The 20,703-nt window shown below is 39.6% G+C and overlaps 2 protein-coding genes across 37 annotated transcripts in view; both read left to right on the forward strand.

Annotated features, from left to right (window-relative positions):
* LOC119738257 (mucin-17-like) overlaps nucleotides 1-5,951 on the forward strand; it is a 77,023-nt gene extending 71,072 nt beyond the window's left edge. For 22 of the 23 annotated variants that reach the window (XM_038213073.1, XM_038213077.1, XM_038213085.1 and 19 more), the window contains 2 exons: nucleotides 852-968; nucleotides 4,116-5,951. In XM_038213073.1, coding sequence (XP_038069001.1) covers nucleotides 852-968; nucleotides 4,116-4,282 — 284 coding nt within the window. In that variant the 3' untranslated portion in view covers nucleotides 4,283-5,951. The remainder of the gene's footprint in view (nucleotides 1-851; nucleotides 969-4,115) is intronic. The other variant, XM_038213064.1, reaches the window with a different exon arrangement.
* A 1,887-nt stretch (nucleotides 5,952-7,838) lies between these two features.
* LOC119737309 (mucin-19-like) overlaps nucleotides 7,839-20,703 on the forward strand; it is an 87,184-nt gene continuing 74,319 nt past the window's right edge. For 6 of the 14 annotated variants that reach the window (XM_038211549.1, XM_038211557.1, XM_038211560.1 and 3 more), the window contains exons 1-6: nucleotides 7,841-8,105; nucleotides 15,737-16,027; nucleotides 16,493-16,759; nucleotides 17,065-17,295; nucleotides 18,557-18,811; nucleotides 20,276-20,533. In XM_038211549.1, the coding sequence (XP_038067477.1) occupies nucleotides 8,027-8,105; nucleotides 15,737-16,027; nucleotides 16,493-16,759; nucleotides 17,065-17,295; nucleotides 18,557-18,811; nucleotides 20,276-20,533 (1,381 nt within the window). In that variant the 5' untranslated portion in view covers nucleotides 7,841-8,026. Of the gene's footprint in view, nucleotides 8,106-15,736; nucleotides 16,028-16,492; nucleotides 16,760-17,064; nucleotides 17,296-18,556; nucleotides 18,812-20,275; nucleotides 20,534-20,703 lie in introns of all 14 variants that reach the window. The other 8 variants (XM_038211554.1, XM_038211553.1, XM_038211558.1 and 5 more) reach the window with 3 other exon arrangements.

Below are 20,703 nucleotides of genomic sequence, written 5' to 3' on the forward strand. Positions count from 1 at the left end.
ACTTGAAACTGTGTTGGCAGTTTACACGTAGATAACAAATAGACCTGTGAAGATGTCACACCTTGTTTCCCATAAGAAAGCACATAGTGACATCATTTGAGCTAGCACCCACAAGAAAGCAGGCGATGTCACGTTTTTGTAAACAAAGAATGACATCATTACTTGTGAGGTCCATTACCAGTGTCATTGTTTTCAGTTAAAACATTTGTCAGGTTATAAGAGACAGGCAACTAGGGTGAGTTTCAAGAAACTTCGAGAATGATATAGATTACATGTAGTTCAAACTGGGGGTAGCATTCAGTGCATTTTTTTTATCCTTTTATTTGGGGGGACAAGAACAAACAGAAAGTTTAGTTGGTTTTAAGTGGCTTACAACTTTATACTTTGTTAGCTTATGAATTATTCATGAGGGGGGCAGGATTTGGGGTTTGGCCCCTGGTAGATTGGTTAAATGCTTGACTACCATGCCGAAAGTCCCAGGATCAAATTAGCACTATGCCAACGTTTTTTCTTTTCTTTTTTCCTTTAAGTTTGAATAGTTTCATTTACTTTTATGTTTTTAATCAAATTCCACTTTTTATGAAGTAGATTTTATTTTCTTCTTTGTAGTCCGTGGCCATGGAGGATTTTTTTTAGGGGAAAAAAAGCAAAGAACATTGGGTCGATAGTCTGGTTCCAAGAGTTAAAGATCCTGACGTTGAATACTATTAGGTTAGGGGACCAGACGGTCGACTGCCGTAACAATAGCCACTAAATGGCAAGGTACAAGACACAGCAAATACTAACTAAACAAACCCTTTACAGTTGAAAAGATTTGCATCCATAGTCCAACCTGTTTCAATTTTTTTCAGATGACGTCATGGATATCTGCCCGTGTGAGAACGGAGGGGTTTGTCTAAAAGAGACAGGGAGCAAGGGTACCCGGTGCATCTGCCCTGAGGGTTTGACTGGAATCCTCTGCAAGGAAGGTAAGTCTGTCTTACATGCATGCAGAATGTACGCAGTAGTGAGACACAGATTTACGATAGCACAGATACAATGTGACAAATCTCTTTGATGAGTTTGTGAGGTTCAGCAGAAGTTTAGTTCATGCAACTAAAAGCAAAATTCAGCCCTTGAAACAGTGAGCTGACAGGGAGTAACATAAACCCAAACATGGAATGTGCACCATTCAGCGTCATATACAGAAAAATCGACAATCCTGTCGCCCAACAAAAGATAAATTTTGGAATGTTGCATTTTTAATCAGTGTGATTCTATGATTGGTGGAACCCCCTTTGCCCTTTAAACAACTCTTCTAATTTCTTGGACTAAATGTGACCGGCTCCACAAAAAGGGTATTAAGTCGCACTGAGCATTATTGTGTAATGGCCTGCTCAACATTGAGAGGGTGACAATTTTGTCAAAATGTGATTTTCATTTGTTGTCATGAATGACATTTTTAATACCTAAAGTTTCAGGTTTTACTCACAGAATGTTGATTTTGATGAACAAAGTGTAAAAAACAACCATTTTTGTGTGCATCGTTCTGTTGTTGTGTAATTTGAACTCCAAGGAAGTAATTAATATGCAAATACCTCATCTCTCCAGATCGGGAGGGACTATGAGCTCTATTACATACCAAATGAAAGCTTACATTGTGGGCTTTCCAACCATGTTTATAACTCAATTTCAACTTTTTTTGCGACATAATACCCTTTTTGTGGAGCCGGTCACAAATAGTGTCAAAAGCAACTTCTCATTCGTGTAAAGCTTCTGGGTCAACTTTTGGTCAATTGCACCCCCCTCCCGCCCCAGGGCATTCTACACACCTCAGTGAATATCAAAAAAGAGGAGGTATGAATGGCCAAAAGAGGTTTACAAACATCTGGATTTCCGTACACAAGGTCACACGATTAGATCGACCTCTTAAGGTCAGTGGTCAGTTGGGGTGGTCAAATACAAAGCAACATCAATTCCTGAAACTGCGCAAATCCCGTCTTAGCCAAGTCAACTGTTGGTTTTGGGGTCTGAAAGACCGCTAACAATACCATTGTTGTTGCTTGACCGAGTACAAGGTTGCCTTGCTGTTCAGTTTCTGTACAATTGTGCCTATCTTAATGGCTTTGCTTTTTCTTGAATTTATTTAGGAATGGCCCTTGAACAGGTCTTTCTAACTCTCATTGTTGCTTTTTATTTCTTGCACACAAGGACATCTCGATTTTATACAAAGGTTCATTCTACTTTGTCTCTGATTTTCTGACATTCATATATGTCCTGGATGGCTTAAAGTCTCCCACAAAGTAATTTTGCCAACCAAGCACTTATTGTGTAGTGTACTGAGATTCTTTATTACACTACCAAAACAAGAACGCCAGTTTTTCCCAAATAAGTTTGTTATCTAGCTTTTTCAATCTTGATGTAGCTACAGTTGTAGAACCTTTTTGACCAAATTTATGCCTTATGTGTAAGTTGTGTTTGCAAAGATATTTAATTGCTGAGTTCAATCTCAACAATCTTCCGGAACAGTTGAAATAAAATTAAAAAAATACATACATGAAATCAAAGCAGAAGTTCAGTTGTTGACTGAGCGTTGAAAAATCTGAAGTATATTTTAACAGTTGTATCACTAAGGCGAAGTAAAAAAAAAGAAGAAGTTTCTCGTCCCCGCCCGCTTCCTTTTTGGAGGCCGCCTGGATATTTTTATTATTTTTTATTTTTGAAAAATGTAGTAGAAACACACTGAAAAAGTCTACAAATTCATCGGAAAATAAATACCAATACCAATACAACTCTAAAATGACACTGTAAATATGTTCAGTTCTCTTGTCCAACTTGTCTTTCATCTTTGAAAGTGTCTTTGAACAGTGGAACACCAACGGTTGCAGGAAATTTTGAAAAGGCGGTCATCTTGAAAAAAATAAAAATAAAAAGCCCCGCTTCCTCCCTTTTTTCAAAAACCCCGGACGAGAAACTATTTTTTTTTTTTACTCGGCCTAATAAATGTCACAAGGTTCATAAACGAAAAAAAACAACAGTCTGCACTGATACTTTAACACATTAGTCACTTATACCACAAGAAATTGCCCTGCCTGTTAGTGTTAGTTACCCCCTGTCAAGCCTGAAAATGCTGTCGAGCACTCTCTTTTGTGTGTTCTTCAGTGAGTATTAATACAATGCCATACAGGTAATGTAGTACAGGTATAGAGATCTCACGCCCCAAGGGAGCTTAATCTACTATACCTGGCAGTACATACAATAGACTCGGTTGCACCAACTACATGCTTTCAGCTTCTCATTTGCTGTTTGAAGTTGCAGCAAAATGCTGAATTTCATGAAATGAAAAGCCTTTTGGCTTCTTATTTGCTGTTTGAGGTCACAGCAAAATGCCCAATTTCATGAAATGAAACTACATGTACTGCCATTCACTCTTGTGGTAAAATGGATGTTCTTAAGTGGGATATACTCTTATGTAATAAATGAACACAGCAATCTACATGTAGTTTACAGTGACTCTCAGCTTTCGAGAGTTGCTTCTGTGCTTTTGCTTACAATCACTTGAAAACATAAGTATTAGAGCTCTATTCGGGGAGTATTATAAGGGGTTGGAGAGGGTGCTCTTCACCAATGTAAGCTGTCAAAGAGCTTGTGTTAAAAATTTACAAGTTTACTCGGGTAGGACTTGAACCTGAGACCTCTCACTAAGATGTCTTAATCACACAACCACTGAACTTACAAGGATCAGGTGTCTTGGGCCTGCTGTCTGGTTCAAATCTGATGTATACAAGAGGGTACTGCAGTCAGTGAGGGCGTGTGGCGTAGTGGTTCAAATCCAACTGTTGGCCATATGTTGCGTCCTTGGGCAAGCCACTTCACCCCCACTTGCCTGGCTCCTCCCAGGAGTAGAAATGGGTACCAGCATTTGCTGATATACCTGCACTGGACTGGCATCCCATCCAGGTGGGACTAATCATCCACTGAAACTGGACATAAATGCCGGCCTCAGCGGCCATATTGGCTCATGATGAGTGGCTTGACCTTACGTACTCTTACTGCAATCAGTGACTTTTGACAGGAATTTATGCCAAATTCCATGACAATCTTTCCATGGAATATTTCCTATTGCTCTGATCCAGCAGGTGACAAGGGCGATGAGACCGCGCTCCAGTCGTCTTGGAAGTTTCTTGGTCTGACCTCCCTCGGGGCTCTCAGTCTTCTCGTTGCCATGCTGCTGGCTGTCTTCCACATAAAGAGACAACGAACAGGCAAGCTGGGCTATGACATATCAAGCATGGCTTTTTAGAGCATCGTGAAATTATTCCCAATATAGTGACCTCATTGCTCTGTAAAATGATAACATACTTTCTAGTGTCCTTCTTAGTTTTTATCAGCAGTATTTTTGCTCTGTTTTAACGTGTAATGCAAGCATGGTTCAGAATTTTATTTCCTTATGTACGATTAATGTTTTTATATATCCATTGTAAATATTGAGTAATTAACCCTGTATTCTTTGTAAAACAAAATAAATGGATATTTTTTCCAACAATTTATCCCTAGGAAAATCCAGATGCATTTTGTTTCACAAGCATAAATGTAATCTTATTGTAGTTGACAATATTATAGTCAGTTTGTATTCCAGCGCATTTTTATTATCTTAACAATTAAGTACTATGCAATGTTATTGGTTTTAATAAATTTATATAAATATCAAATTAAAAGTGTGGCTTGGGTGGATGTAGCATAGATCTGGTGGTATTAACAACAATTTTCTTTCAGTTCTTTACTATAATCAACTTTAAGGTCTGATATGTATATTTTATGTATATTTGGAAAAACAAGTTCCAAATACAGCAGTTTAATATAGTCACTCTGTTTTTGGAAACCTATTACAGTGTTTTTTCCTTTAAAGGTATACAAAATTTGCTTTTGTCGTAATTTTCAGAAATTGATGGATTTTGGGGTTAGTATTTCATAGTACATATCGTTACACTGACCTGTTTAAAGTTTTGTGTTTGTAGATGCTGGAAAAACCAAGAAAAAAAAACCAGAGTAATTCATAGACGTCTGGGGATTGTCAGGTTGGGGAACCAGACTAGCTGGCTTGCACCGTCCATGGATTTGTTACCAATTGCAAAACTGATACAAAAAATCCACTTTTAAAAACGACAGCACACCAGGTGTCATTTCACAGGATGTTTGAGACTATTATTCACTTATATGGTCAAGTAAGGTATTTCATAATAATTTGGCAGTGTTTTGGGTTTTTAATGTTTGAAAATGTTGTACATTACCGTAAATACTAACTGGAGTTGTTTTTAAAAGCAGAAAACGGGTTGAGGTACCCCACCAAAGTATCAGCTCAGAGAGACCAAAGAGACATATCTTCTGAGTAAAATTGCAATTTTTATACATGTATATTTATATTTTAAGTGTGGCATCCCAAGTACATCCATTTTTTTAAAAGCACATTTGGATGTTATTATATTATGTAAAGAAATTTTCATCTTCATCAGTGACCACCATCATATAATTTGTTGGGACATGTTGGTTTTAGACTCTTTACGGTTTTAGAGTATTAATTGATTCGGACAAATCTGGTTATAACGTAAAATTAAAATTTGCAGACTGAATTGAAAACATTGATCCATGCTAGTCATTAAACTCTTTTCCCGATATGCCTTGAAATTTAAAACTAAGACCGGTGCACATTTTGATATAAAGAACATTGTCACTGCATGGTGAAGTTTTGATAATTTTTCACATTACCAGTACTTTATTTATACACTTGATATGACACATTATTGGTCATTTTACCTTTTGTTACCGTATGTGAATATTCTTACACTGAGGTAGTGGATTTTATTGAACTGTAAAAAAAGATTTTGTGATTAGTCTATTCGTTTTTGTTTTATTAATCAAGTGTCATATTCGGAATAGTCGTAACAGTAAACCAGTTGGAATGTGTCACTGTATTGTGAGTGTAGTTTATTGAATCAAACTTTCTTGCACTCTTCGTGCGTTTGTTTTCAAAACCAAGTAGCTAAAACCAACAACGTGGTTTCATCAACGTATGAGGCTACATTCCATTTGTTTTTAGTTTTTTTTGCGGTTTTTGTAATAATTTTTCCCACTCTATACCTACATGTCATGATTGTAGATATCGAAGGCTTGTAAATCGTTTCGGAGGAACCTAGCGCGATGGATCACCAGAAAAATGAACTAATCACGACGCTTTAAATGAGCTCAATAAGCTAATCGAATGTTCTGCATATAGCACATCTGATTATATTATTTAAGAAATTTAAAATGAAACGGCCTAGACTGGCGATCAATCTAGGTCATGACTCTGCTATTTGTGTCAGGAAAAGCTTCGACACTCGGTAATGGGAACGAATTTACGGTTACCGGAGTTTCATGAAAGCCTGTTAAAAAAAACCTACGTAAATGGGGCCTATTTTGGCTAAACGGTTGCGTTTTCAATGAAAACGGCGTATGCACCAGAGGCCTTATTCAACCCCGTTAGTGAACAGGCGGCCTGTTAATCCGGTTGAATGAGACCGAAGTTGGGCCACATATTTTTGGAGCTGCTAGGCACTTTGATAAGCATCGATTAGACCTATAATTGCTTGGTAAAAAAGTTACCAAACCAAAGTATAATGCAATGTATGTTATTTGGTTATTGGCTGCGCTGATTTCTGCGTAGAGCACAAATCGCTAATTTCAAACAGCAGCTTTTTCTATTAATACCACCAAGCAATCTCTATTTGTGACTGGATAACAAGCAAACGTAATTCCGACCGACAAACCAGTGAATCGCTGGGATCTCTTCCCAGATCATTGCTTCCAATTGTTAGCAAGGTCTAAGCGAATTCACCTTTCGTTTAACAAACTTCTTTCACCGGCCCATGCAGTTGGGTTTTCAGTCGAACAAAATCAACTGTGAACCTTCTCCTAAGTATCAACCAATACAATTATTGATGTATATATTTCTGTTGAGGTTCGAGTTGCCGATACTTGTACAATCTGAAAACTCAAAGGATCCATAGGAGCCTTTAAAATTGGATCGTATAAGCTTCCTTGCACAGAGGACTCGGGGGATATAGTAAAATTCATCAAACATCCATTTCAAGAGGCTAGGCATAAAGGCAGCATACCAGGACCACTTATGTTCCTTCGCGTTCATTATAATGACATACTGACGGCGTGGAACAGTCTTCCCGAGTATGTGGTCAACTTGGAGTCTTTCGCCAAATTAAACTGAGCCTTCCTGCGCTTTGTGCATTATAATCTACATGTATTTGTATACGCATTTTACTGCTTTCCCGTAAAAACACAGAAGACACCCTGGCATGCGTTATCTCTGATTTCCAGTCTAGGGCTGAAGACATCAACATCACGAGCACATTGTGGATGACGCTATTTTGAGGCCACCATATCCCCGAGACAAGATTCGAAAACACCTCGAATGTTCGACCACGGGGTCCGTCCAGATCAGAACTACGAAACAAAGTAGAAGAGCTACGAAAAAAGTATTCGAAGGCCTTTGATTCCCCCCCCCCCCCCCCCAATGCCTTTTTTACGGGGCATCATCGTGTTTGGTTATCTTATAAGAATGATGAATACCACCGTCATGATTTCTGAAGGACGCCACCATTTAAATAACAATAACCATTTCCTGCCATACACAACTTGGCCCTGTAGCAAGTTACACCAAAGTGCACGTCCAACCTGAACTTTCTAACTTTTCGGAACGCGAACCGACATGATACGAACTGCCTCGCGCAAGGTTGAATGGTTTTGAAAGGGCTGAAAGCGACGAAGTTGATTTGCATATTTCGCTTTGCGAATCGGTTCAGCGGCTGCCGCACCCCTGTCCCTGGCGCTTACCAAAAGTTGCCGTCAGCCTCCATTCTCGTTCAGACCGGCCTGCCAGCGTTGGTGGATCGAACCGTGGACGACTTTTCTCCCGGATAGTCCGTCTTTGCGCCCGAGGCCGTCTGGTTTATTACCGTTGTTTTGAGCTCTTTGGATCTTGCCGCATCTTGAGATGGCGGCTACTGGCTACCTGTCCGTGGCGGCTGTGCTGCTGACGGTGGCTTGCATGACTAAACCAGCTCTCTCGCAAGGTAGGCCCTAAATCCCCGGGATATGACTTTAGTTTCACTTTTAATTCTTGTAAAGGTCTACTGCCTACTCAATTTCGATGTATTTTTGTAACAAAGGACAAAATTGTCATTGCGATTTGTCTGGTGTGACCACAAAGTCTGAGTATTACAATGGAAAAGAAAGTATAATTTCTAGATTCAAGATTCAAGAACACAGTTTATTCCATAGTCCTTTTGGAAACACATCGATAATTAAAACAAATTAGTACATAGGAAAATTACAAAATCACTATATATCGAACAGATAATAAAATAATGTACGCTTGGAACTAATAATTAGCATCAATTAACGTAAACAAATTGACGTGCTCGGAGCGACCACTATGCACATGTTTAGCTCCACCTGCAAATCATCCACTTCCAGCCACTTTTTACCTTTTTGTTGAATCTAAACTGTGCATAGCTGCTGTCAAGTTGGCATCCAGACGCTCCAAAGTTTGCAACGATATACTCTGTTCTGTTTCTTTTCTTTTGTTACATTGCAAGATTTCCTGAACATAGAGGAAACAAATTGAGAAAGTTTGTCACGAGTCCGTTCGCGAAGTAGGACGCCCGTTCTTCACTTCCAAGGTTTCATTTTCTTTAAGCATTAAAGTTCCTTTCGCATGATAAAAATAATGGATCGCATTGTTCTAATGATAAGTCTTATAAAGGGCTTTTGTATTGGATCCGTTAGCCCTTACACCGATATCGGGTCAGTGTGAGAGCTTCTGTAATGCCCATGCGTAAGGGTGTCAATTGATTTGAAATGAAAGATGCTCGAATTTTTTGCAACTTTGAAAGCCGGTTTTTGAGTCCGTTTTGAACACAATTTGAAACTGAGATTTCAATTTAACCCTTCAGTTCGAATGCTATTATTATTTTTTTTTGCAACAAAAAGCAACAACATTTGTTTGTTTTGTTTGTTCTTTAGATTTACGTGACGAAGAATTTACAAAAAAAATGTGTGAAAAACTAAATTACGTGATCTTATGAATCATATGAAAGTCTTTAATCATTTTTAAACGAAGAGAAAATGAGCAACTAAATATAGATGTGCTTGCAATAGATAACCGCGACCACAAACTAAGTCTGATTAGGTTTGTACCTAGCCCTGCATGCGACAACATTCTAAATCGACAGGGGGCGTCAATCATGAGTTCGATGAAAAGGATTTCATGCCCCTTGTGCAGTGGGCGTGGCCTATAGCTCGTGGAGTAGACATGGCTAGGGCCAACGCTATTCGTGCTATCGCATCCGTGCAGTCTACAAACCCTTTTTTTAAGAACACAAAACTAGGGATCGACCGCGGGAAAAAAAAACGGTCCGCGGACTACCACTCCGTGATAAAATAGTGAGGTCCGCCATCACATTTTTAAAATCCTACAAACAAATTAAATTATGAATTAAAGGATTGAACTTGCGCCTCAAGTATGGCCCAATAGTGTGTTATTTCAGAAATTTGGTTCGGGAGCTCGACGCGTGCGTAACCTTTTTACCACCGCCCTGCAAACAGGGCGGGGTACGTACGAGCAAAACCTTTCATTTTTCAGGCTCTATATGGAGGCCCCAAACGGCGCCCCCATGGGCTGCGTCTAAATTCCGTACCCATGAATCTAGACTGTTTCCCGGCATAATATCAGTTGAGTTAACCTATCGCGCGATAGAATTGCGTGAACGCAGCTTGTAAAAATAAAATGTTGTCCAATAGACCGCTTGCAGACGCGATCGATAATTGACGCGCGAAGGTGCGCGACGCCATGTTGTGGGACAAAATGTGCATGGATAGATATACGCTTGTCCCACAACATGGCGTCGCGCGCCTTCGCGCGTCCATTATCGAACGCGTCTGCAAGCGGTCTATTACACAAATGGACGCCGAAACTGCGCAAAATCTAAAATTGATATATACGAGGTTTTTCAAAATTTCGATATTCTTTTCCGAACGAAATTTGAAGGAATTTAATAAGGGAATAAATGTGTGCTCCGTCGGTTTTTATCACTCTGTTTAATACCACTTAGAGTCTGGGTGCTGATAATTACCCGAGCCGGAGGCGAGGGTAATTATCAGCACCCAGACTCTACGTGGTATTAAACAGAGTGATAAATACCGACGGAGTACATATTTATTCCCATTCATAAATACCTTTTCGGTAAAAAAAAATCATATAATTCGTTCAAAACATCCCGATTTTGTTCAACAAATTCACTTTATGCTTTTTTAATCATCCCTCCTGCAAAATAATGGAGTGTTCAGCTGGCGAGTAAGATGAAAACAACCCTTTTATGGAGATTGACGCGCGCGTATCATGTTCTATGCGATGTCGCGCAGAACGCACCTGGCGCGTTGCGTTTTGAATTTAGAACTATAAAATTCTAACTCCCTGGTAGTGTTGCGCATGCCTACGTGAGGATTGTGAACGTTCAACCAATGAAACGATAAGAGGCACTGGATTTTTAGGAGTCCACATTTTATTGTGACACTGGAAAAGTGTTTAAGACCAGCTAGCCATGTCTTTATCATCCGTTTAATACCGGCCACGTGACGGGCTCTCGACCAATAGGAATGGCTAAACTGTCTGAGGTATTTATGAATGTCCCGTAACAAATAAATTTGCTTGTTTGTTTCTGCAGGCCTTTATCCGGTTCGTTAGTGAAAACGTCATACACACGCGCGCAGCACTGATTACTGGCGCCCATTGGCTACAAACGCTCGAGCTGCGTTAACTTCCGGTTCCAATCATGCAGAAAGTGCTGGAGGTGACGTCACACTAACGAACCGGATACAGTTAAAAAAAAAAGTGGTTGTAAATGGCGCGCTCCAGTTTATTGCGCACACTATTCAGAACAAATTAGGAGCGTCCCGCTCGCGTATTTTGTTTTTCCTAGGAGGATTGGTGCCAATTAAAGCCCGAGTCCATCATTTGCAGTCATCCGAAAATTAGTAACTGGCGTAATTATTGTTGAAAAACATACCTGGTTGAAAGAAAGTAAGGGGACTAAACTCCCTGTGAAATTATTCTTTCTGACAAGCTGTCATTTTGAAGTAATCAACGAAAGAAGGCCTTTCAAACGGTGCTTTTTAAGACGCACCTTAGGAAAATTTATATTAGTAGTTCGTTTTGTTTTTCGGCGAAGCGCGCATAATTGGCACGACGCACACGCGCGCGGTTGCTATAATTCGGATCAGTGCGCGACATCGCGTAGCTAGCTGCAATCGGCTCAGTGAGAACGTGTCTCGGACGCATAGTTCAGGCCCAATTCAAAACATGATTCAGCAACTTTTGATTTGAAACTGTTTTTCTCGGAATATGGCCTACAGGCTGAGCTGAAACTTCATCAGGTTAGTTGTTCAGTACCCTTCATCAGATTTTGAGCACTTTTGTTGCTTCAAAAGAACAAAATGCACAAATTACAAATGATGGACTCATAGCTATGAAAATTTAAAAATCATGACGGACAAAATAAAAGTGTCGTCAACTTTGGACACCGATCGATTTGTGTGCCTTTTTTCTACGTAAAAGTTACTAGATGGCATAGATCCTGTAGTTTATACGGTCACCGTTCCTGAAAAAGAAAACGAACGTACGTCATCACTTCATTTCACACCGACTATTTTTTAATGTTTTAACCAAAATTACTTGTAACAGCTAGAGTGCCTTCTAATTCTAGAAGTAGGGTCCCGAAGCCTTTTTATTCGAAGCGACCGGTTGAAAGTCTATTAAAAAAGTTTCGCCTGTTTCTTATCCGTCTCTTGAGGTCGCCCTTTTACGTCGAGCCAAATTTTAAATGACATGAACACGTGCACGAGACGCCGACAGAGCACTGATCTAGACAATGGCGAATGACAAGGCACGTACGTACGAAGTCCGAAAATTTGGGACTCTCAATACTTTGTATGGTACGTACGTACCATACCAGTGGGAACGATAAATAAGTAAGCTAGCTTGAGTAACTCCAGCTATAGCCCTGTCGAGCGCAAAGTGAGTCCCCCGCGCAAGTTTAAACTTGCGCGCGCAAGTTTAAACTTGCGCGCGCATTCATTTCCTTGCTACAAATTGCGCACGCAAGTTTAAACTTGCGCACTGCATAGATTTTCCCGGCCACGCATACAGAGCTGCTAAACTATTTTTCCCTGGTAAACTCATGCAGATATGTAACATTATTTTTAAAGCAGATTTTTTTCTCCGATTTAATAGCATCACTGAGCTTCGGGAGACAATGCCTTAATGCCTTTTTTTGAAACATTTTATTAAATTCATTAATTAAATCATTTGCAAATTTATTTACTTTTTAAAATAATTACCATTTTATATGCATAGTGTTTTTAAGTTGTAAACATTTTTTTAATATGAATTATTGAGCCTGCATTAAAAAAAATTTTGGTAAAGTAATAAATTTAATTAATTAATTAAATTATTAATGCATTCATTAATTTTTTTTTCAAATTATGCATTTTTTAAGTGTACACAGCGCTCGAAATGTTATGCAAGTATTCTAAAAACAATATGAATTATTGTACCGTCCAATTTATTAATTGTTAAATTAATTAGTATTTTTTTAAGAATAAGTACTTTTTTAATTGTAGAATACATAAGCATTTTGAAAATAATGTAAATGATTACTATAATGTCAAAACTTGAACAATTGAAGGGATCATAATCATTCTTTTTACATTAACAGCGGGTTACACCAGCCCTAGGAAGTTATGATTTATTTACATTCAAGAATATAAATAAAATGCCAATTAGGTTTACAAAGCAAAAAACTTGAAGCTGGTCTCCATTATTGAACAACTTCAGTACACTTTCCAAGCAATCGCCGCTAAGTTTATTGCTTGCCCAGTCCCCTCCCCGTCCCCGCCCCCACGTACCCTTAAACAACTTCTCTGATAAGCACTGCTAAATCTCAATGTTTCTTTTCATTGACGCTAATTGAATTCCCCTTTTTATTTATTTCTTTATTCATTCATATATTCCATTATTTCTCCATGTACTCGTGTTTTGAAGAAAAAAAAAATCTTCATCAATGAAAATCCCACTCGCAAAAGAAGGTTGCAATCGCCTTTGCGCAAGTTTAAACTTGCGCACGCATATTAAAATGGCGCGGTGTAATTTGCGTGATTCAGGAGTCCCTCGCGCAAGTTTAAACTTGCGTGGGGGACTCAAATTGCGCTCGACAGACCCACATAAATGTGGCCAATTCACCAAAAAAATGTACAGTCGTTTTCCGGAACTAGGCAAAAGCTAGCCCCATAAATGTGGCCTATTTACTGGACTGCCTCCCTAAACATAGGCCACACATCCACATGTACAAAAACGTGTCGCACTTTGCCAAATTTTGATTTTCACATTTAGGCTTAGTTTGAAGGTTTTTTTTGCTTAAGAAGCATACTCACCCTCTTTATAGGCTAATCAGAAAGTGCTGCCTTTTTCAGATGTCTAATTTTTGTCAAATTTCATGTAGAAATTTTGATACGCAAACGTGTAAAAATGAATCTGGAAATTTCACGAAAAGTATACATCTGAAAAAGGCAGCACTTTCTGATTAGCCTATAAAGAGGGTGAGTATGCTTCTAAAGCAAAAAAACCTACAAACTAAGCCTAAATGCGAAAATCAAAATTTGGCAAAGTGCGACACGTTTTTGTACATGTGGATGTGTGGCCTATGTTTACGGAGGCAGTCCAGTAAATAGGCCACATTTATGGGGCTAGGCAAAAGCATACGGTCATTCGTTGGCGAGTACAGTCGTATAAACTCTTCCATCGAATGCTTGTTGAATCAAAATAAGTTGTAAAGTCTCTATTTTTTGAAAATTCGCCAACGAATGACCGTATGCTTTTGCCTAGTTCCGGATAGCGCGTGCCCTTACGACCCAACTACACGCGTGTTAATCGATTTTGTGTGACGTATTCTGTACTGGGTCAAAAATTTTCGGTCCGTGCGTGAGTTCGAGCCTTTGCGCTGCAGACTTAAGTTTCAAAATCATTTATGTTTTTTAGCAGTACATGAACAAAATATTCGAAATCACACGGTACAAGTGATATATTGAGGAGAAAATTTATTGTCGATTCGCAGCTCACGCGATTTTCTACAAACCGTCCAAACATGTCGAAGTGCGAGTTGGAAATCTTGCCAAAATTCCTCTTCTAAAGATTTTATCGGAAAAATCTTTGTGCATCAAGGAGCTTACATTTTCCTTTTCAAAATGCACATCGTCAGAATTTTTTTTATTGGAGACTATAAATCCAAAAGAGGTAGGCTTTTATTTGAAGCTATCCGGAACTAGGAAAAATCTGCAACTAGGAAAACGACTGTAGAAGTTAGAACTTTGTAAAATTTTGATTTTCACATTTAGACTTTATTTGTAGTTTATTTAGGCCTACGTCATACGCTTTGGAAAATTAGAAGCACACTCGCCCTCTTTTATCATGTTTTAAGCGATAGAAAAGAAGTCCCACCTTTCTCAGACGTCTATTAGCCCACCTAAAAAATCGAACCGCACCTGTACAAATGCTGTAAGGGTCCAAAAATCCACATTTTGTCATGTCTGTGGGGTAAGATAGGACAAATGTTTTTTGAGTGCCTTCAAGGCTTCAAGTGCCTTCCTCCCTGGAATACTCATTTGTCCCAAAAGCAAGCTGCCTGCCGCTATAGAGCACCGAAGTGAATGAATTGGGGAATACATCACGTGCAAAATTATGTGTGTAAAAGACATTAGTGCGTGATTCAGCCCCCGAACCAACACGCGCGCGTACTCCATTCGTTTGCACTACACTTCCTGGTTCTAAATGATATGTCACACTTCCGTACCCTATACCTGCTCCAGGGATCAGATTTTTTTTTTTGAGGAAATAATTTGTCCGAAGCAGTACAATTGACAGGGAAAAATTGAATTTCGAACTTTCAGATGTCTAGTTATATGCTGTATTAAATTTTCAGTGGTCCAAAATGACAAGTGTGACACATGTAGTTGCCATGTTTGTAATTTTTGCTTTTCTGAACAATTGTGAAACTGAAAATGTGAAACCCCCCCCCCCCCTCTGACTCCCCAAAAATGTCTAACTATTAAAGTATTATACTGGTAACAATATCCTCCTGTGTACAAAATTTGGTCAGAGCCAGCTGGTTTAGGGGGTATTTGTACACTATTCTGTAATGTAGTGTTGATGATCGTCGGATTTGAGCAGCGCCCCCATTGAAAGTATGGTACGAGCCAGCCCCCCCCCCCCCCCCCCACCCGGGAAAACCACCCCCTTATTGATTGTATGGAGGCAAAGTGTTCGGAGAAAAAAAACTGTCTACATTTCAGCATCGATTTGCTGATGAAAACCCCTCCCCTGCAAAAATTCCCGGATCCGCCCCTGAGCTACTATTATTAAAAAAGCATTAAAAAACATATTATCTATCCCTAGACAGCTAATTATAATGTGAAAATTCGGCAGTCTCCTGTTGAGGAACACAGCACAACATTCAAAACGTCGAGTTAAAACAAATGGTTCTTTTCAAAACCACACAAGTCAAGAGATATAAAATTGACACGGTGTCACCGCAAAGCTTTCCTACTTTGGACAAACATTCTCTAATTTCCGGGTTTTTTTTTTTTTTTTTAGATGTGGTGCCACCTCAACTATTTGGCTGTTCTGTCGTGGATATAGCAGGAACACCTGTGTCCACCACAGCACAGACTTCAACTGGTACCTGGCAAACACCCAGTGGCTTCAATCTTCAGCCCGGACAAAGTTTTACCACCCCATTTGAGACAGCCAACATCTATGGTCAGTTGTCAGGGACCACGCCATTCAATTATGGCTTCACTACCGTTGGTTATCGGTTTGTTGATAACCCTCCAACAAGTCCTCCGCAAAACAACGCATACTGCACCTTCTTTGTGAGGGTTGGAGGTAGGCATTGGGAAAGGATTTTGCTTTTTGCTAGCTAGCGGGAAAGCCTTTGTTTATGTTCTTATTTTTTTTTTGGTTATTTTTTCTTTTCTTCTTTTTTTCTTTTTCAAATCCCATTACAACACATGCGGTGTGTCCTGTCCTCGCACAGACATATAAATGCCACGGGGCTCTCAAAAATGGCAAAAAAATCACCCACTTTTGTTGGCGCACCGAGCCCATAGAGTACCGAAGTGTGATGTCGGCTGGTTTGCGTGCTGATGTCTTAAGCTATTTGCGTGAACCAGAATACGCGGCCCACTTTGGTACTCTATGACAATCGTATCAAAAGTTGTAAATTAAACTTTTATTTGTTACTTTATACTAGCAGTGTTTTACCATTTGTTGTTTTAAATATATGACAAACTGTTGTCTATAAAACAAAAAGAGTAATCTTGATCCATGTATTGTGTTTCATTCTGCCAGTCAACAACGATGGTACCATACCAACAGTGCTCAACTGCCCAGGGAGCATCACTCAGCCTATAGCATCCAGCCAGACTACCGCAGCGGTGAGCTGGACTGAGCCAACAGCCACAGACAATAACGGTGTAGTGCGACGTTCCTGGCGGTCACATGCCCCCAACACTGCCTTTCCTGTTGGAACTACCCAGGTTACTTATCAGTGGATCGACCCAAGCAATGCCAACTCACAAGCTCAGTGCATGTTCACAGTGACTGTTTCCACTACAGGTATGTATGTATCTCAACGCTGTTGTCCTCTTGAGGTCCGATTTTGGAGTCTACTCAGCATACTACATTTGTACTTTTGTATTTGATCTTCATTTATGCAAATAATGGTTGACTTGGGAAATGTAGGTCCTTTCCAATTATAGCTGGACTCTAGAAGAATGTTATAAATCCCCTTTGAAAAGAAGAAGTATTGTGGCCTGCTTGAAAAGTCATTTCTTATTGCATAAATATCATGAATATAGAGCTAAATTTAAATTATGTTGTTGATGCCAAACTTTACCCCCCAAAAAAATTTGTCCAATTAGGAACGGATGGTGTGGTGCCTTCTTTGACCTGCCCTGCTGATGTGGTTGCTAGTGCAGGTGGCATTGCCACCTGGACTCCACCAACACCAACTGATGCTTCAGGGATCGTCTCCACCACCTCAACTTTAACCCCAGGATCAGTAGTCCAGGAGGGTTTCACCACTGTCACCTACAATACTGTTGATGGTACTGGCAACCGAGCCTCCTGTTCTTTCATAGTGCGAAGAATACGTAAGTTCAATGACATTTTAAATTTGACTTGAGTTGCCATACATCAGCTTTACAGCAAATTTCAATTCCCACAGTATCCTGCAACTAGAATTCTCAGTCTTGCTTAAGTTTTATAACCCAAATTCTCCATTCACCAATTCAAGACTGTTTTATTTCAAAACCCCATTTGTACACTTTGGATAGTGTTTTGGTCAACATCGTTGGTTTTGGACAGCCATTGAAAAACGGCAAGCACTTAAACTGATGAAGAAGTTATAACTAACAATGCAAACATTTATAAGTGCTCTACCACACTTAATCCCCTTAGTACTTTTATACTGAACATTTTCCACAGCTTAACTTAGTCTTAGATTAACATAACTACTGCTCGTACAGTCGGCACATTTGTACTACAAAGAGCGAAAAACAGTGAGTGATGCTGCCCACATTTGTTTGGCTACATTCTGAGAGGAGCTGAGAAAGTTGAATAATTATGTTAAGTTTTAATTAGAGTATCGCAACGGACAAACAGAGCTCTGTGCTCTGAAATTTCATAAGATTCACTGAATTAAGTTAGTTTCACTGCGTTTATAATTAGGCCCAATCAAGATTTGGGCCTTGTGGTAATTTGAAAAGTCGTCACCTTCTGAGTAAATCATAAAGTTTGAACTTGGTGTACTTGAGCAGGGCTGCCAACCCTCCCCCATTGAGCGTGAGACTCATGCATTTCAGGTTATTCTCACACCCTCATGCACACGGGATTTTTCTGAGTTGTTACTTCAAATTGAGTGGCAGTACGGTATTAGGCAAAACTAATATGCATTTAGTGTGCAGGCATGTGCTGAATGCCACTTAAAATTTGACGTCACAAAATTTGGCCTGTGCATACAGCAGTGTAACACACCTGCATAATTTACCTTTCTTTTTAAGCTCTGGCATCAGCTTCTACATGCTACTTGGTGGTCAGTCCGTCTGTCTGTCTGTCTGTCTGTCCCCAAAAATTGACCAAAATAAGCCCCATAAGTTTCCCACAAAATATAACTGCCAAATTTTAATTTGAAAAAAACAAACAAACAAAAGAAATGAAATACTGAACAAAAACTATTTGTAACAATTCGGAAAGATGTTTATGAAAAGTTTGTAAAGGAGGCAATATGTGCAATAATGTTATACAGGAGTTATTATGGCAGGAATCATTTTGATAGATCATGCAAGACTTTCATGCAAGACGGCCAGAGCTTATCGTGCACTCAGACTTGTTGTTTTGTATCTCATCATACAGCAAGTGACCAGTATTCACCGGTCATCACAAGCTGTCCAACAAATATCGACCAGACAGTGACCAGTGGCACCAGTGGTTTTGTGACATGGACAGAACCAACAGCTTACGATGACGGTGGGCATGTGCGGCTTGTCATGCAGACTCACTCTCCCAACACTGCTTTCCCTGTTGGCACAACACCAGTGGAATACCGCTTCCAAGATACAAGAGAGCAGGTTGCTAGATGTGTCTTCACGGTTGTAATCACTGTTACAGGTCAGTTTCTAGGCACATGAGTCTGGTATCTATGCAGACTGCTCTGACTCCACAAATCATAGGAATCTGTTTTTCAGCCATATTAATATGATCAGTTCTATTATTTGCTGGTCCAAGGGAGGTCCAGATTATAGCCCTAATTTTCCCTCATTGACTCGCTGTTAATTCGGGCGATTCACAATGCAGTGCGCCACCAAGAGTTTGCCATGAAGAGTCCACTTTTCAAGTTTACGGTCGACAAAACATGGCTCACTTGAATGGGTGTCAGTAGACAATTTGAGCTAATTTGTTTTAGATTTGGGCCTAGCGTTCTGCCGCCTTACCCAAAATCACAACATTGATAAAAAGAAAAGAAAAGGGCAAACGTATACACGAATCATACGCTTATAAAACTACTGACTGGAAAAACAAACAATGTCAAATGTCCCGCGCTGCGAATTTGTCGACCATCTCCCACAATGCACTAAGAAAAATGAACTCTCTGTGGCAAACTCTTGGTGGTGCACTGCATTGTGAATCGCCCGAATTGTGAATTAGACTTAAGTCTTACGGAAGGTCAACATATGGTGAATTTATAATACAGACAGATGCCTCAAAATCAAAACAAATCGAATTTCTTTTGAACGATTTGCGGAATTATGATAAAACCTGCTTTGAACTTGAAGCCCTGTTCCAAGATATAAAAAAACTTATGATGTCATCATGACGTCATCAGGTATCAAATTACAAGCGATAGTACAGTACGCGCACGCTGTGTTCTCCGTCCGCGGAGCTCTCAAAAGAGGCAAACACGCACCCTCTTTTGGTCGCACACAGTATTGAACATGTATCCTGTCCGAACTAAAGTAGTATTCACTTCCCCTTTTTTTGACTGATGACGTCGTCAAATCAGAAATACCTTGTACGTGTACATAACAGGTATACTGAAATTCTGAAATTTATCATAGCCTAAAAGATGCATTTTTTTTTAAACAAATGAATGGTTGTACTGGAAAGGTTAAATTATGTGATCCTTTGTTCTGACACTAAAATATTCATTAATTAACTGGGCAGTGATTAATGAAATATTCTGCCCGACCACTCTGCGTTTGAAACTCAACAAACGCGAACCTCTAGTTTATTCCATTTCATTACCCAGGGTATGCCCAAACAGTTAAAATGGAGCCCAGATTAGTCTTGCAAACATATCCACTAAATGGCTGAGGGAGGTACATTTAAGGATCATCCGTGCAGCTCTTTTCAGACATTCGTTGAGAATGTTGTCGTGAGATATGCACCTTCCTTCCCATACAGTACAAGAGTATTCTAAAGTTAGCATAACTGTTAGGCAGGCTCATGCACGACAAGACTTCCAGTGAATAGACATGTTGAATCGATTCAATTGAATATAATTTTGTGTGCCCTGGGACCAGCTCTTACTAAACTTGACGTCATTATTGTTTGTACTGTTTTTCTCATTCTCAGGTGGTGACACCACTCCACCAACATTTACTAACTGTCCCACAACATCGCAGGTCTTCACAATCACTAGTGGGTCAACGGCGTTTGTAAGTTGGGCTGTACCACAAGCAACAGACAACCAAGGCACACCCACTGTGACACAGATTCAAGGGGTTTCTCCTGGCACTAACTTGGCTGCTGGACAATACACCATCCGGTACCAAGCCCAAGATGCAGCTGGCAACAACGCATTCTGCATGTTCACCGTCTTGGTTCAACAAGGTAGGGAAATTTGAATTTCATACACCGGTACATGTGGTTTTAATGTGAATGAAAGTATTAGTTAACATCTCCGCTTCCAAAAAAAAAAAAGTTTTCATACCCTATGATTAGATATGGTATGTGACTCTTTCAGTAGGGGAGTACATGCTTAATAAATTGTTTACCATTTT

This window comes from Patiria miniata, unplaced genomic scaffold (genome assembly GCF_015706575.1).
Source record: "Patiria miniata isolate m_02_andy unplaced genomic scaffold, ASM1570657v1 HiC_scaffold_3, whole genome shotgun sequence".
Taxonomy (NCBI): Eukaryota; Metazoa; Echinodermata; class Asteroidea; order Valvatida; family Asterinidae; genus Patiria; species Patiria miniata.